A 17,444-nucleotide genomic window follows, 5' to 3' on the forward strand; every position below is an offset into this window, starting at 1 on the left:
ATGCTGAGCCATCTTTTCCCTCCTATTTAAAATTGACCTCTACTGCCGTTCAGTGTTCTTTGTTGACTAGTTAGTTCCCTAGGAGGCTGCAGCCGTAAGTAATGGTTCTGGTTTCATACAATGTAAGAGCTTTCCAAGTATTGGTTCTCAGTCATCACCTCTGTTCTTCCCTGAAGCTTCAAGAACAGTCTGATCCAAGATCTCAGAGCCTCTTTATGCCAGGGCACAGAGAGTGTGCACTTTGGTAAAAGAACCTCTTGGTTTGTTGTAAGTCATGTTCTCCGTGTCCCCCACGCCTGTCCCCCCCACTCCGCTCTGTCCCCACTGTGTTTATCAAAAATCATCAGAATGTAGCAGTGATACCATAGCATCTGCTCTGTCATTTTGCAGAGAAGGGTTATTTCTTCTTAACTCTTTTCTGGGCCAAAGCATTTGGTAGTACTTTTTGTGATGGTTCAACTGATTGTTAAGTCTGCAGGTAATGAAAATGTTGACTTCCCCGACCTTGGAAAAGGCCCAGATGTGGGGGGTTAGTTACCAGCTGGTAGAGTACCCGGAGTATCAGCTTGTCCTCCACAGATCAAGATCTCCTTTCTTTCACTGAAGTTCCTCCCAAATAATTCCCTCCACATGCCGTGGCTGCTTTCAGATCTTACTTAAAAGTTAGTTACTTCCTGTCCAGGTTAGAGGCAGCCCAGAGAAAGACAACTTTTGGAAAGCAAAGTTACATCATGGGCTCAGTTGCTAGTGGGCTTCCAGGGCTTTGCGTGGCACCTGTGTCCTGGTGTTAGTGTGCGGTGTAGTCGGAGCCTTCTCAAGTGCGCGGAGCCGCTGCAGGGGCGCTCCTCTCTTGGGGGCACTTTTATTTTGGCTGCAGGGCTGCGACCATGTCCACTTGAGAATAGGCCCTAAGACGTTTACTAGCTGCTTGTGACTGAAAGACCAGAAGATTGGAACTCCATTAACCTTCCCGCTTAAAAGCTGGCCTGCGGAGCAGTCACTGGGCTTTGCAGTTGTCTCCAGGTGCCCGGTATGTTCGGCACTGTCAGTCAACTGGGCTGTTGTGGATGGTGGTCGCCGACTGTTGTAAGTTGGCATAGTGAGTGCTGATGAGGCAGAGGTTGGGAGTTTAATTCCAGGGTGCAGCCTCACCCGGTCAGAGAGAAACCGTGCAGCCCCAGACTGTACCCCTTCCTGGACTAGGGTGAATGAGTGTCCTTGAGCACCAAAATAACTATGAGAGACTTTTCTTTCAAATATTTCTTCAGGCCATTGCCCTTCACCCCCTCTTCCATCTCCTGGCCATACGGTCCCTGTGTGAATTCTTATGTTCTCTGGGCCTCCCATTTGGTGTAATGAAATTTGGCCTTGTCTCCATGTAATAGCATCTTTATTTATCTGTGGCACGCACACAGGCCATGTTCCAGTCTTTGACAGATAGCCCTTCTTCCCAAGGGTTAGATCCATTATTTTCTGTTCACAGAAATGAGGTTTTCCTGCAGGTCCCCCTTTTACTTGCTGAATCGATAGCCTGAGTTTTGTCTAGACTCCACATGCTTCCCCCAGAGAAAGTGTAGGAGTCTCAGTTTGAACGAAGCAGCCTTTTTCTACTTCACTGAATTGGCTGTAGGTCAGTGCACACTTTCTTTCTCACTCATCTTCGCTAATATTCGGATGGCACTGTTCTCTTCAGTGTTTAGGTCCAGTGTTAGACTACAGAGAGACTTACAGGGCAAGTTGACCTAAGTACCTCTGATTGGTTCAGTGGTCTGAGTCTTCAGCTCCTTCCTGCTACCATGCTGCAGTGTGTGAGAGCCTACGAACGTGGCACAGGTTGGATAACCTTGGCCATAAAATACCAGTGAAACGTGTAATCTAGGATCGATTATGTAAGTCTCCTTAGAAGACTGTTCAGAACTGGGCCACATCTACACAAAGAAGGGAGGGCAAGCTGGTGAGTCTAATTTCCACCTGCCTGTGGGGTGCTGTTTGTTTATGACATTGATCAGACCTAGAGCCTTCCACAGAGAACCCCTGAGACTTGCCTCAGGTGGTTCCAGTTCCCAGTTCCCGGGCCCAGGGGACCAGGGAGAGAGGCCTGCCCCCTAGCAGGAGGCCATCCTGTCTGCGCCTGGGGGAGCTGGGAGGCTAATTAGCCTTTTTAATCTTAGGTTTTGGGGTGGTGGTTTTTGTGTGTGTGTGGCTTTTTTCTTTTCTTTTTTTAATTGATTTTTTTAGAGGGTTGGGGGAGGAAGGATACCAAATATATTTGTGTCTTGTACCCTGGGTATCTTAAGGAGGCTGCACCTGACTAGCATTGCCTTTCATGTTAGAACTGGGAGAAGTGGAGCCAGCGCTTACCTATGTCTTTAAGGAGCTAAATATAGAGAGTGTCCAAGTCACTGGCAGAGCCAAAGTGAAAAGCTTGAGTAACCATACAATAAAATGACATTAGTAGAGACATTTCCCTGTAAAATATTTGACAATATAACAGTACATATCACAAAAGGAGTAGTCATCCAATTTAGAAAGGACCACACTCACTATACAGCCTTCGAGGTATAGCTATTTTAAAAGAAAAAATGAAAATCTAAAGTGATCCTCATCGACTCAGAAAATTAGTGGTTACGAGTTGTATTATAGAAGCATCACGTGGGGTCCCTGCTATAAAAGCTTTGATTTGTTGAAATGCTGTTTGCATAGAACTTTTCAGGATTGTGTCTCGTGAGTAGGTTGACTAGATACAGAGAAGTCTTTACCAAAGTTCATGCTAACTGCAGAGTTATCAGGGCACCATCCCCTCTGTGCACAGCTTGTGTTTGTCTGGGTTTGCAGGCGCCCAGACTGAGCTCCGTGGCTCTGTGCCCACAAGAACACTCAGGAGGGGAGGGGCCTCGCAGGCTTGGGCTTTGGGAAGAGGCTGTGAGGTCGGGGAGCTGAAGTGGTGGGGACGGCGTGGGAGGGGTGGCACTGGAGCATGATTGGGCTGTTCTCCAAGCCTCAGTCTCACCATCTAGTAGATAGACCTGACCTGCTTTTAGGCGGCTCTGGACTCGGGGCTGGCTTAGGCTCCAGGAAGCCTAGGAAGTGGCCATCCATGCCCTGCCGTGTGGCTCCTTCTCTCTGTATGAAGCGGAGCTGTGTGGAAAGAGACACAGGGCTCCCAAGCTGAGAGGTACATACTCACCCAATTGCTTTTCCTCTTGTTTCAGTCCCTGTATTCAGAGATCTGGGAACCTTTTTTTTTTTTACCGCCCTCACTCACATTACTCTGAGCTGATGTTTTAACGTACGTGTGTGTGTGTGTGTGTGTGTGTGTGTGTGTGTGTGTGTGTGTGTAGAGAGAGAGAGAATTTTTCAGAGCCCCGATTTCTCTGGGGAGTAGTGGCTATGTCATAGGCTTCTCATAGCCAAAGCTGCCATCCCTGCTTTAGCTCATATCTTCCAACTCAATTGTTCCTTCTCTCCTCCCAGTTCCTCTCCCCATACACCATCCCCCTCCTTTTTCCAGCTTATTCCATGGAGAATGAAGTGAGTCTTTTATTTGCTCCCCTTAGTAGTGGCCTTCTAGAGCTTTACTCCTACGTACTCAACCCCTGGGACTGACCCTGCGGGATGTCTGGCCAGTGACCTAAGCCAGGGATCTTTGAGGGGGGGACGCAGGGAACCTCAGCCCTTGGCCATTTTAAAGGCCAAGATCCAGTGGTAAAAGTAAAATTTGACTTTGCAAATGTAGAATTAACTTAAGTCATTGAGAAAGTTTGCCCTTGATGGTTAATTACATTTATAAAATAACGTGTGTATACTATTTTTATATCAAATTGATCTTGTAGTTTTTTTATTGGAGTATGGCATGGACTGTCCAAATATTTTTTGATGTTCATGTAACATGGTTCTCTGCTACATTTTAAAATGCCACTTTCTCTTTCTTTGTGGTACCTGGAGACTGGAGAGCGCTGTCTCCTGTGGCCCGGCTCCTTAGAGTCCTGAATGTTTGTTTACCTTTCCCTCCTTATTTTGTCTTAAGTTCCAAATTACCAAAAGTCTCATTAGATTTCCAAGTCAAATATTTTGAGCTGTGGGAGTTGAGTTCTGTGGCTGCTTTGTGTGTGTAAAATGTGTTTTTAAGTAACTGATCATCAGAAGGCATTTGGGCTACATGGAAGTTTGAACTACACATCAGGCCTTTGTCTTGCACAGGAGAGATCCACTCCAGTGGATATCTCACAGACTGGAAGGATCTTGTGGGTACCCAGAGAGGACTATATATGGACTGAACTCCCCCCCCCCCCGCATCTTTGACTAAAGGGTTTTTTAAAGGGGTGTTGCCTAAAGTTTTGGACTGAATGCTTTTCATGCTCTTAAAAGACTTTTCCCCCTTGTAAATTAGCATAAATGCATGGTTTTGTTCATATATATATGATTTATTTATTTTACTTTTTCACCCAGCCACTCAACCCCCCTTCCCTATTGATTTCAGAGAGGAAGGGAGGGAGAGAGAAACATCAATGATGAGAGAGATTTGATGGGCTGCCTCCTGCACGATCCTACTGCGATCGAGCCCGCAACACGGGCATGTGCCCTGTCTGGAAGTTGAACTTTGCCCTCCTGGTTCATAGGTTGACACTCAACCACTGAGCCACACCAGCTGGGCTGTTTATATTCTTAATGGAAAAAAAGTGTGAGTGGCACTGCCGTGGGAATTGCTTTGAGATTGTTTGAAGAAACAATATACTACTGAAGGTCACAAAAATCAACGAGGACATGGCAGTTTGGAATGGATTGTTTTATATCAAAGGCAGGATCGAGATGCTGCCAAGGACCACAAAGACATCCCTGAAATTGCAAGGGCTGCCCTGCTGTGGAGAGGCCGGGCGCGCCTGCAGTTTTATGATTTCAATAGGGACTCTCCAAGCATGGTCTGCTTTGTGAGCACAGGCTGTGTGTGTGTGTTTCTCCTGTGTATCCCCACCCCCCTAGGGTATGTCTAAGGACTATGCCCTCATGATCAACTCCCCTGATTCCTGGGCAGGCACCACTCTATAGACAGTTGTCCTTGTCTTTGAACTTACCTAGGGCAGTAGAGCCTTTTTCTTCACTCTCAAGATTGCTGTGAGGGGCTGGCCTGGGATTGGCTGTGGGTTTCTTTATAATTATAGTCTTCTTTTAGGGACCCACTATATTAAGCTGTAGATATTAACATATTGCTTGGGGATTAAATGTTTGCTTTTTAAAGTGGTTCTCTCTAGAGTTCCTTTAAATAGCTAGTTCTCCAGTTTCATTAAGATAGAACTTGATTCCTAGGATTTGTTTTGTAGGAATAGAGGTCCTCATTACGTCGCAGCACTGCCATAATCACTCTCCTGGTCTCTCTGAGCTGGAGGCAGAGCCCCTCCTCACTGGGGATGCAGCAGGGTTCACATGGATCGAGTTCTACCAAGAGCTCATTTCTTTCTCCTTTTTTTCTTCCTGTCATCCAGTATGTTTACTGAATGCCTTTTACACAACACCTTTTACATACTGCAGTGTGGGGCATACAGACTTAGTGTAAGGGTAAGACTTTGCTCCAGTTTCAGTGAGTTTGTACTTTTAGCTTTTTTCATTATTATTGAATTTATTGGGATGACATTGATTAATAAAATTTAAATAGGTTTCAGGTGTACAATTCCACAATACATCACCTGTATATTGAATTGTGTGTTCACCACCCCAAGCAAGTCCTTCCATCACCACTTATCCTCCCTTTACCCTCTTCTACTGCCCCCAGCCCTCTTTCCCTGTGTCTGTGTCTGAGTTGTGGTTTTTTGTTTTGCTTTTGCACCCAGCCACCCAACCCCCTTTCCCTCTGACAGCTGTCAGTCTATTCTCTGTATCGATGAGTCTCTTTCTATTTTGTTAGTTTATTTTATTCATTAGATTCCACATATAAGTGAAATTAAGTGGTACTTGTCTTTCTCTAATTGGCTTCTTTCGGTTAGCATTATATCTCCAGGTCCATCCATGCTATTGCAAATGTTAAGATTTCCTTTTTTCGCCATAACCGGTTTGGCTCAGTGGATGGAGCGTCAGCCTGCGGACTCAAGGGTCCCAGATTCGATTCCGGTCAAGGGCATGTACCTTGGTTGCGGGCACATCCCCAGTGGGGACTGTGCAGGAGGCAGCTGATCGATGTTTCTCTCTCATCGATGTTTCTTACTCTCTATCCCTCTCCCTTCCTCTCTGTAAAAAAATAATAAAAAAAGAAAAAAAAAGATTTCCTTTTTTCTCTACCTATTGACATTCTCCACCACCACACCTGTTCTTCTCTAAAATGACGGGAATTCAGGTGACCTAAACGTACTTGCTAATTAAAATCTGTTCTCTAAAAGCCACTCCACAATCAGCCAAGCACACTGTAAGCCAAACACTTATCTCGAAGCAGTCTGGGATGAACAGGGCTTATGCTGGTTACAGACACTGACTTCCAAACACAGAGTGGTTACTGATGAATTCTCATCATACTAATGTTCAGAAAGAAATTTCATTTTCAAAGCAGCTGATATACTACTTCCTGTCTAAGACCTAATGAACTTAGCCATCAGCAGTCATTCCTTCAGAGGTTCGGAATCTGCTCTGTCACCTAGTGGCTGGTGGCTCAGCAGTAGTTCTAGTGATTGGTACTTGTGGGCCCCTCTTTTCCCTGCAGCGCGGTGCCCTTGGTGGGTGTTTCTGGAAGTGTGTAATTAATGCCAAAACTTAAATTCTGTTCCTGAATCATTTCACAGCTGTTCTTGGCTTCCTTGTTTTGAGAGGCTAAGTATCTGACCCATCAGGACATACACATTCACAATTCCTGGGGCTTTAAACTGAGCAGCCTAAGCTTAAGTTCTAGTTTCCCGCAGCTCTGACGGGTCCAGCTGGCTTCATTTTGTTTCTCTTTCTGTTCAAGAGAACATAGAAGTTCTGTTTCAGGTTGTGTCTGCACCTTAATACGAGATAGCAGCTTTGAAGTAGCATTTTGTGTTGAATAATTAGAGACTTGTGTTTCAGTTTTATTTTGGGAGATGGAGGAATTTTAGGATGACCTGATTGTTGATGTGGTTGTCTGCAGCAGTTTGTCTTGTAAAAGATTATTTCTCTTGTGTTCTTCCCCCACATTTTATTATTAAAAATTGGAAATATGTGTACATGTATAGGTATGTATAGATATAGAGAGTTGGTGCTTAGGGAACAGTTTATGCATGAAGGAATGAACAAATGGGAGTTCTGAGGTGGGCAGAGAGTCAGCAAAACATAGTGCAGGGCCAGTCACTTGTGGGCAGAGTTGAGTTACCTTGTCCTGCTTAGAAAAGCTTCAGGGAGTTCATGGCATTTTCTCTTTGAAGGACTCATGCTCTAAATCAGTGGTTCTCAACCTGTGGGTCAAGACCCCTTTGGGGGTCGAGCGACCCTTTCACAGGGGTCGCCTAAGACCATCGGAAAACATAGATATTTACATTACGATTCATAACAGTAGCAAGATTACAGTTATGAAGTAGCAACGAAAGTAATTTTATGGTTGGGGGTCACCACAACATGAGAAACTGTATTAAAGGGCCGCGGCGTTAGGAAGGTTGGGAATCACTGCTCTAAATGAAGCCCGTGGTGATGCTGCTGCCTCTTGTCCTCTTCCCAGGACCCCTGCAGTGCACCATGAGTCGGTAATGCCCACTGAGGACCTCTGGGAGCCATGTCAGACGAATCCGCCTCAGGGAGCGATCCAGACCTGGACCCGGACGTGGAGCTGGAGGATGCGGAAGAGGAGGAGGAGGAGGAAGAGGTGGCAGTGGAGGAGCACAGCAGGGATGAGGAGGAGGACCTGCTGGATGGTGAGTGCTGGAGGTGGCCTTATCTTTTCTTCCCATGGAGTCTTTGCGGGCTGTTTCCAGTTGGGTTTCTTAGGTCATCCATCATGAAAAGACAGAGACTGCAAACACAGCAACCATGAACTCACACGCTTCTTCCCAGGAAGTGGGCTATCCTATATAATAAAAGCCTAATATGCTAAGTGTCTGGACGTCCGGTCAGCCGTTCAACCAATCAAAGCGTAATATGCTAATGATATGCTGAGGTCACTGAGCCGCTCGCTATCACATGCACTGACCACCAGGGGGCAGTTGCTCCGACCAATAGGTTAGCTTGCTGCTGGGATCCAGCTGTGGAGCCCTCCTGTGGTCCCTCCCTGGCGGGCCAACCTCCCTTGTCCCTCCCTGGCCCTGATCTGCACCAGTGGGGTCCCTCAGCCTGGCCTGCACCCTCTCGCAATCTGGGACCCCTCGGGGGATGTCGGAGAGCCGGTTTTGGCCCGATCCCGCAGGCCAGGCTGAGGGACTCCACTGGTGCACAAATTCGTGCACCGGGCCTCTAGCTTAAAACTACAAATTTCCCTCTAAGTGCTAGCTCTGTCCTTTCACAAGCACTTGGTCACACTTTCTCCTACTTGATTATCTTTATAGACTTGGTGACTTATTGGATGTGTGGGGCAGGTTGAAAACGGAATAGGTAAAGCCTGGGAGGAGGATGAACCTTTGCCAAGGTGGGAGGACTAGGAGGGAGTGGATGGGAAGTTCAGGATAGTTTTAGCTTTGCTATATTAAACTGGGTGTCGTCTCCCCCTTGCCCTTTGAATGTTGCCTGGTAGGACATTAGTCTGAGAGCTGGCTGTGCCAGAGCAGGGAGGCTTTGGCTACTGGGGAACAGCACCAGGGCTTTGCCTTTAAGAAGAGTGGGATGAAGAGGTGCTCTTTTTATAACATGTTAGGGCCCCATGGCATGGTGTGAGAACTTTTGGCTTTGGTTTTTATTCCCCTGGGTTTTTTGTTTTGGTTTGGTTTTGGCTTTTTTCTCTTGATGTCTCTACTGGGCTTTCTCTATTCTTTTGAAATGGGCACAGTTGGGTGTCAGCATCTTTGGGGTCTTTCGTTAGAGGCAAAAGTTCAAAACCTGGTGCCTCGGGAATGAGCTTTCCTTACGCAGTGGTTTTTCTGGCTCAGTATTTTCTTCCAGCTCAGCGTCAGCGTTAGTCTCTTGCTGGGCATGTAGGACCCCTCAGTGGAGAAGTCCGAGAAGCCCTGGTTTAAGTTAGCTAATCAAGGTCTGGACACGGACTGGCTTGATGGGTACGTCGTTTTAGAACATCTAGGCCTTCTTTATTTTATTTTACTCTTGTCTATTTTATATGGCGTATCAGGATAGTAGGAACCTGGAACTGCAGGTAGATAACGGTGTGCTTAGGCCCTTCTGTAACCTGTTTCACAGCCATCTTGTTGACAGCAAGCCTCCTTGATGTCAACTTTGGCTTCAGGCTGACCCCGTCCACCTTGGACCACTGGATAAGGAAAGCTGGTCTCTTTCTCAGCCACTGGGTCTCCGGCTCTCCTACAGGAAGTTTGCTTTTTCTCTGACCCCATTCTACTTGTCTTCTTTGCTTGCAATGTAAAGAAATCAGGAGTGAAATGTTCTAGGCAGAGGGCCAGGGCAAAGGCCCTGCGGTGGAAACAAATCTGTTTAAGAATCAGAAAGGTAGAAGCCGTGACATCTGGAGCATAGAGAGCAAGGGGAGGAGGTAGGCAGGGGCCTACAGGGTGGTGGTTTGGGATATACCTGGAACCCGGGGTCTGTTTACTTGGGTTCTAACAGGTGCTATTTCAGACTCTCACTGTGAGTACCGGACTGATTTTTCAGAACAGCCTGAGTCAGAGTTTAGGGTGACCTCTTGTTAGAAATTAAGTGGTGCCAATTTAAAAAAATATACATATTTTATTGATTTTTTTACAGGTAGGAAGGGAGAGGGATAGAGAGTTAGAAACATCGATGAGAGAGAAACATTGATCAGCTGCCTCCTGCACACCCCCTACTGGGGATGTGTCCGCAACCAAGGCCCATGCCCTTGACCGGAATCAAACCTGGGACCTTTCAGTCCGCAGGCTGACGCTCTATCCACTGAGCCAAACCGGTTAGTGCAAGTGGTGCCAATTTTGATACCAGTTTCTTTCCTTCCTTTCTGTGTGTCTGGCTTAGAGACACAAAGGACAGAAATCTGCTGGGGATAGAAAATAGTTTTGTAAATCTGCCTCAGAAAAGCATGTCATATGTTGACTCAGTTATTCAGAGTGACTCTGTAGGACCTTTAACACTTCTTCCCAGTAATCCATGGAGTGGGAGCTTCTGGCTGTGGGTTTAATTTGTATTTCCCTGATTATGTAAGGTGTTGAGCCTTTTTCCATATGCTTGTAATGACCATTTGCACTTTTGTAAAGTGCCTGAACACATTTTTTTTTTTAAGAAAACTTTTTTTTTTATTGATTGATTTCGGAAAGAAAGGGAGAGGGAGAGAGATAGAAACATCAATGAGATCTGAGTGCACAAGCTGGGCATGTGCCCTTGACTGGAATCGAATCTGGGACCCTTTAGTCTCCAGGCCGACGCTCTGTCTATTGAGCCAAACTGTCTAGGTGAACATATTTTTCTAACCTCTTTTCTTTTTTCCATCCATCTCTTTTTTTTTTTTTTTAATTTTTATTTTATTGATTTTTTTACAGAGAGGAAGGGAGAGAGATAGAGAGTTAGAAACATCGATGAGAGAGAAACATCGATCAGCTGCCTCCTGCACACCCCCTACTGGGGATGTGCCCACAACCAAGGTACATGCCCTTGACCGGAATCGAACCTGGGACCTTTCAGTCCGCAGGCCGACGCTCTATCCACTGAGCCAAACCGGTTTCGGCTCCATCCATCTCTTATTGATTTATAGTCATTATATCTGAATTAGTTAAATACACACACACACACACATCTTTCCCTTCTATATTGATATTCACCCTCTTAATATTGGGGTTTATGTTTTTTTGTTTTTTTGCAGTTTTCTCTTTTTTAAAATTGTATTTTCAATAAATAGATTTTTTAAAAAATATATTTTTTTAATGATTTCAGAGAGGAAGAAAGAGGGAGAGAGAGATAGAAACATCAATGATGAGAGAGAAAAATTGATTGGCTGCCTCCTGCACGCCCCCACTGGGAATTAAGCCTGTAACCCGGGCATGTGCCCTTGACCGGAATCGAACCCGGACCCTTCAGTCCGCAGGCTGATGCTCTATCCACCAAGCCAAACCAGCTAGGGCAATGAATAGATTTTAATGAAATCAAATTTATCATTTCCCCTTTATATTTAGTGCTTTTTATGCCTTATTTAAGAAATTTTTGTCTCCCCCAGGGTCATAGAGCTATTTTCCTGTTATCTTCTAGAAACTTTAATGTTTTATCTGCACTTAGTTCTATGATCTATCTGGAGTTGATCTTTGTGTGGTGTGAAGTAGGGGTCAAGTTCATGTCCTCTTCCCCCAATATGATTTTCTAATGGCTCCAGCACTCTGTATTGCATTTTTGCTATAACCTTTGTTGTAAACCAAGACAGAGAACTTATGTAACTCTGTCTCTGAACTCTATTTTTTTCCCACATGACCTTCTGGGAAATGGGGTAGAGGAGCGACTGTGCAATGTGGTGGCTAAGAGCATGAACTCTGGAGCAGATCATCCACCTGGTTGACATTGAATCTTGTCTTTACTACTTACAGCTTTGGGGCAAGTTTCCTCCTCTGTAAAATAGCATGCATGCACCCCTGTGGTATCGTGTGCCAAGTTTAACATTGTCCTTAGGCCCCCGTAGTTTTGCAAACTGCGAGTGAGATAACAAGGTGAGTTTCAGATGCAGGCTCAGTTTTTTGGCGCATGAGTCCTAGGTTGTGGCGCACACATCCTACTGTATCATGCCAAGAGGCACATGGTAAGATGTGGAATTCGCTGATCTTGGTTTTGTTTTTTTAATCTTCACCTGAGGATATGTTTTCATTGATTTTAGAGAGAGGGAAAGGGAATGGGGAGAAACATCAGTCTGTTGCTTCCTGCATGCGCCCAAGTCGGGGATCAAAGTCACAACCTTTTGGTGTACAGGATGACACTCCACCACCTGATCCACCGGGCCAAGGCAGGAACAGTTGAAGATGTGGTGTAACGTTATGTAGAAACCAGACATTTCATAATAAGCATGAGGCAGCCATGAAGCACTGGAAAACAGACTTACGTGACAGACTAAATATCAGCACATCCGTAAACTGAAGCTCTCCAGCAAGCCAGCAGTGGTTGTTGAACCCAGAGGCTGAGGGTTCGTTCAAAGAATGCCGGGTGGTAAGAGCTGGTTTAGACTCGTCTCCTCTTTATAAAGAAAAGGGGGAATCTGAGTCTGTACCAAGTGTGCAGGAGAATTTTATATGCTGTGTCTAATCATTTTAAATTCCTACTGCAGATGTCCACCCCCACCCCCTGCCAGACAGGAATTCACAGCCAGGCCTCACAAGTTGTAATGTTTGAAAGTGAACTTGTCTGTGATATTGAAAGGCTGTCAGGTTCTGTTCTTCCTCCTCCCAAGAACAGTTCACTCTGCAAGGCTAAAACCAGAAGGAAGAAATACAACTGTTGGCAACAAGTTCCCATTGCCCAGCAGATCAAGTTCAGACCCTTGGCCTTATTCAAGGCCTGCCCTCTGTACTTGGACTCTGTCTTATCTGCCTTCTCCCTAACAACCTAGCCTCCAACTATTCCTCCGAGTGGTTACTTCATAAATTTGCTTGTGAAATAGAAACAAAACAAAAAGCCTTAAGGCCAGGAGAACATCAAAGGTCATTGTCCAAACCAGTTCAGAGGACCCAGCAAAACACCAAGCTGAAGTGTGCCAACCCAGCCCCAAGTGTGATTGGTGTGTAGGCCAAGGTGCAGTGCTGGTGAAAGTGGCCGTTCAGCAGTAGCTCTCCCTCTTAGGGAGTCTGCTGTCCACACTCCTGGTTCTTTGGTAGGAGGGATTTGATGGCCTTGTTTTTTAGGAGGAAAGAACACAGGGCTGTGAGTTAGGCGGAAGGTGACAATACTGTCATGTGACAATCCCATGGGGGTATTAGCTCTGTGGAGGCGTGAGGGGCCTGAAGGAATGATAGTTCCTAAGGAAAACAGTTTGCTGAGCTTTCCTCCTGTGGTGCTTCGGGTGGAAACAGGAGAGGACTGTCTAGGAGGGTGGTGAATTTGGTGGCAATTAGTCTGACTGGCCGCCGCACTTCGGAGCTTCTCTTTCTGTTCGCCTGGCTGGCTGGACGCAGGAGCAGGGGACCTTGCTTCCTCAGCAGGCGGGACCTGCCCCTGAGCCTACGCCTGCGTCGCATTCCCGGCGCTTCTTGCCACCCAGACTCCGCCATCTCTGGGAGGCCTTTGTGAAAGGCCAGCTGCAGGCTCCGTGGTAACAGAGGGGACTGTGATGTTAACGGCATTGCGGTGGCCCATCATGAACAGTCCTTGTCTGGTGCCTCCTTCCGCCATTTCCCCTTTGCTCTTCAGAAGCACAGGCTGTCTACCTGAAACCTCCAGTGGCCTCTCGGTGTGAGGGCCAAGGAAGATGCGTCCAGGGCTGATGCATAGGAGTGAATCGCCCAGGCTGTGCACTTATTAGCATGTGAGCATGCGTGCACACAGCTCCATTCCACCTATCCCCTGCCACCCTCCACTCTTGCAGTGGCCACGTTAGCATCCCTTCCCCACCCAAACACCAGGCAGTGAAATTTCCTAGAAGGTGCTAGGAAGAAGAGGCCTTGGGTGGTCCTCCCTGGACAGGGGCTGACTTCTGTGCTGACTCCAGGAAGGACCTTGGCTCTACACCTAAGTCAGCCTTGGGAGAGGGGATCCTGGGAAGAGAGAGGGAAGTGGCTGGGTTGGAAGGCCCTCCTGTTGCTTTGCTCACTCATTTTTAAAAAAATATATATTTTATTGATTTTTTTACAGAGAGGAATGGAGAGGGAGAGGGAGAGGGATAGAGAGTTAGAAACATCAATGAGAGAGAAACATAGATTCAGCTGCCTCCTACACACTCCCTACTGGGGATGTGCCCATAACCAAGGTACATGCCCTTGTCCGGAATCAAACCTGGGACCCTTCAGTCTGCAGGCTGACTGACATCTATCCACTGAGCCAAACCCATTAGGGCTGCTCTCTCATTTTTATTTATTTTTTTTAAAAAATATATTTTATTGACTTTTTTACAGAGAGGAAGGGAGAGAGATAGAGAGTTAGAAACATCGATCAGCTGCCTCCTGCACACCCCCTACTGGGGATGTGCCCACAACCAAGGTACATGCCCTTAACCGGAATCGAACCTGGGACCTTTCAGTGTGCAGGCTGACGCTCTATCCACTGAGCCAAACCGGTTTCGGCTGCTCTCTCATTTTTAATGAGCCCCTATTGGACTGCCTGCGTTTTCTTAATCTTTCCTCCTTGTTTAAAGTCTATTCGTTTTGCTTGTGCTCCTGTATCTGCTCAGACTGTTCTTTCCTTCCTCCTTTACCTACTCTATTACATTGAGCCCAGGCCTCCCCTTTCCCAAGGAAGCACCCTCGTTCCCAGACCTAAGCAAGCCTGGCTTAGGGTCCTTTCCCAGGTGTGGCTCTGGCACTCACCTCAGAGTGGATGTGCTTTCCTGTGTGAACCGTCCCGTTGTGCCCTGGCACAGGGCCTGTACGTGCAGATGCTCACGTGTGTGTAAGGCTGAACTCTGAGCAGGTGCAGAGAGGCTGCAGTGGCCGTTGGGTGGCAGTCTTTATGGCAAGTTTAGAATAAAGAGGTGGTCTGCAATCTCATGGGGGGTGTTGATGTGTGTTTGTAATAACAAAATGCAGTTTGTGCATGTCATCCTCTTTTAAAAGAATTCTTTTTTATTTTAACCTTTTGCACTCGGATGTCGAGTGTGATTCGACACAGTTAGCATTAGAATAAAGGAATCGAGAAAAAAGCAAGCAAAGGGTTAAAATATTTTGAAAAACTTTTAAAGTTACATTTGACATTCAATAGTACATTAGTTTCAGGTGTACAGCATAGTGGTTGGGCAGATGTTTATATATGTAGGAGGTAATTCCCCCAGTGAGACTAGTACTGTCTGACACCATACAGAGTTATTACAGTATTATTGACTGTATCCCCTAAGCTCTGCTGTACATCCCCATGACTGTTTTGTAACTGCCAATTTGTACTTCATCCCTCCCCCTTTTTCACCCAGCCCCCTAAACCTCTTCCCATCTGGCAACTGTCAGTTTGTTCGCTGTATCTATTAGTTTGTTTCTGTTTTATTTGTTCATTTATTTTGTTTTTCAGATTCCACATATAAGTGAAATCATATGTATTTGTTTTTCTCTGTCAGACTTATTTCACTTAGCATAATATCCTCTCTATCCATCCATGTTGTGGCAAATGGTCACTCTTTTTTCTTTTTTAATCCTCACCTGAGGATATTTTCTTATTGATTTTTAGGGAGAGTGGAAGGGAGAGAGGAGGGGGAGAGAGAAAGAGGTGAGAAACATCAATATGAGAGACACACCAGCTGGTTGCCTCCCGCATGCACCCGACTAGGGCTGGGGATTGAGTCTGCAACAGAGGTACGTGCCCTTGACCCATGCCCTTGACCAGGAATCGAACCAACAACCCCCTTGGTATGAGGGCCAATGCTCTAAACACTGAGCAACCGGCCAGGACTGGTCATTCTTTTTTATAGCTGAGTAATATTCCACTGTATATGTGTACCACATCTTTATCCAATTGTCTATTAGTGAACACTTGGTTATTGTAAATAATGCTGCAGTGAATATAGGGGTGCAGATATCTTTTTGAATTAGGATTTTGGATTTGTTTGGATAAATACCCAGAAATGGGATTGGAAATAATTTTTAATTATTTCAGTTAACTCCATACCGTTTTTCTTTTTTTTTTCTTTTTTTTAAATCAATATTTTTTTAAACTACAAATTTAACTTTTTTTTTTTATTGATTTTTTTATAGAGAGGAAGAGAGAGGGATAGAGAGTCAGAAACATCGATGAGAGAGAGACATTGATCAGCTGCCTCCTGCACAACCCCCACCGGGGATGTGCCCGCAACCAAGGTACATGCCCTTGACCGGAATCGAACCTGGGACCTTTCAGTCCGCAGGCCAACGCTCTATCCACTGAGCCAAACCGGCCTCGGCTCCATACTGTTTTTATAGTGGCTGCGCCAATCTGCATTCCCACCAATAGTGCACGAGGCCTCCCTTTTCTCCACATCCTTGCCTGCACTTGTGTGTTGATTTATTGATATAAGCATTCTGATGGGTGTGAGGGATATCTCATTATAGTTTTTAATTTGCAGCTCTGATAATTAGTGCTGTTGAGCATCTTTTCATATGTCTACTGGCAATCTGTATCTCCTGTGGAGGGAGAAGTGTCTGTTCAGGTCCTCTGCCCATTCTTTAATCAGATTGTCTAGAAAACAAACTTTTTGAAGGGAAGGAGTGGTATACATAGTCCCTAAAACACCTAGGACAGTGCCTGCATGTTGTATGTACACCCTCATAAGTAGGTGGTGAATTGGACAAGTGAGCACTTGAAGACACTTGTTCTTCCTGTTGGCAGGTAAGACGTGCTTAGAGTCACACAGGTGAGTGTGAGCTGTGTTTGGAACCCAGCTGTTCCTTTCTGAGCAGACTGAGGCCACGAAGCTTCCTTACTCAGACCGCAGCGCAAACTTATAGCAAGAATGATGGCTGTCATTTTTGTGTGAGCCTGCCCTGGGCCAGGCGTGGTGCTAGGATTGGGCACTGGTTAGTCCTCACTGCAGCTCTGAAGTGTGGGCATCATGATCCTCATTGGGTAGACAAGTCCATTGAGGTCCCGAGAGATGTAAGTAACTTGCCTAAGATCACCAGCTAATAAGTTGCTGAGTTGAAGTTTGAGCCCAGGTGTGTCCGGCATCAGAACTCGTTTTCCCAGTAAAAGTTGGTCCCTGGCACCTCTTTCCCCGGACCTTTTCAGACCCATCCCTGGAGGACATGTACGGCAGTGAGTGTGCCCAGCCGGAGGAAGATGGGCAGCGGCCACCGCGGTGCACTTCAACTACCTCATCTCAGTCTGAGCCTTCAGAGCAGCCTCGGCGCCACCAAGGCAAGAGCCTGGCCTCTGACGACCCCAAAAAGAAGAGAGCTCAGAAGCCCTCCCACATGAGGAGGAACATACGGTGAGCTGTGCTCCGGGTAAGAGGAGAAAGCGGGGGGCGGTGGGGGGGTTGGTACCTTCCTTCACTTGAAGGCTGTCAATAGCAGGAGGTCTGGTCTGAGTAGCAGAGTCTTCTTTCCAAAGGACAAACATGTGAGCGTGTGCCCAGATGAATAGTGAAGGTGCCGCTCAGGGCCAGATGCGAGCAGACGGATGGCACTCGAGCTCTGCCAGGCAGTGTCCCACTCTGGAGGCCCCACGCATGATAGGGTGCTCTGCTTGGACCCCGGTTCTTCCATTATTTTTTCCCTGATGTCTCAAAACAAGAGGAAATAAACTAAGTTGAGGTCTAATCTTCTTAGAACTCAGCTTCA

The 17,444-nt window shown here is 46.3% G+C and overlaps 1 protein-coding gene across 1 annotated transcript in view; it reads left to right on the forward strand.

Annotated features, from left to right (window-relative positions):
• Nucleotides 1-17,444, forward strand: part of RAD54L2 (RAD54 like 2) — a 50,135-nt gene that overhangs the window by 12,693 nt on the left and 19,998 nt on the right. The window contains exons 3-4 of the mRNA XM_054729492.1: nt 7,655-7,847; nt 16,891-17,092. Of these exons, the coding sequence (XP_054585467.1) occupies nt 7,709-7,847; nt 16,891-17,092 (341 nt within the window). The 5' untranslated portion in view covers nt 7,655-7,708. The remainder of the gene's footprint in view (nt 1-7,654; nt 7,848-16,890; nt 17,093-17,444) is intronic.

Source organism: Eptesicus fuscus, chromosome 18 (assembly GCF_027574615.1).
Source record: "Eptesicus fuscus isolate TK198812 chromosome 18, DD_ASM_mEF_20220401, whole genome shotgun sequence".
Taxonomy (NCBI): Eukaryota; Metazoa; Chordata; class Mammalia; order Chiroptera; family Vespertilionidae; genus Eptesicus; species Eptesicus fuscus.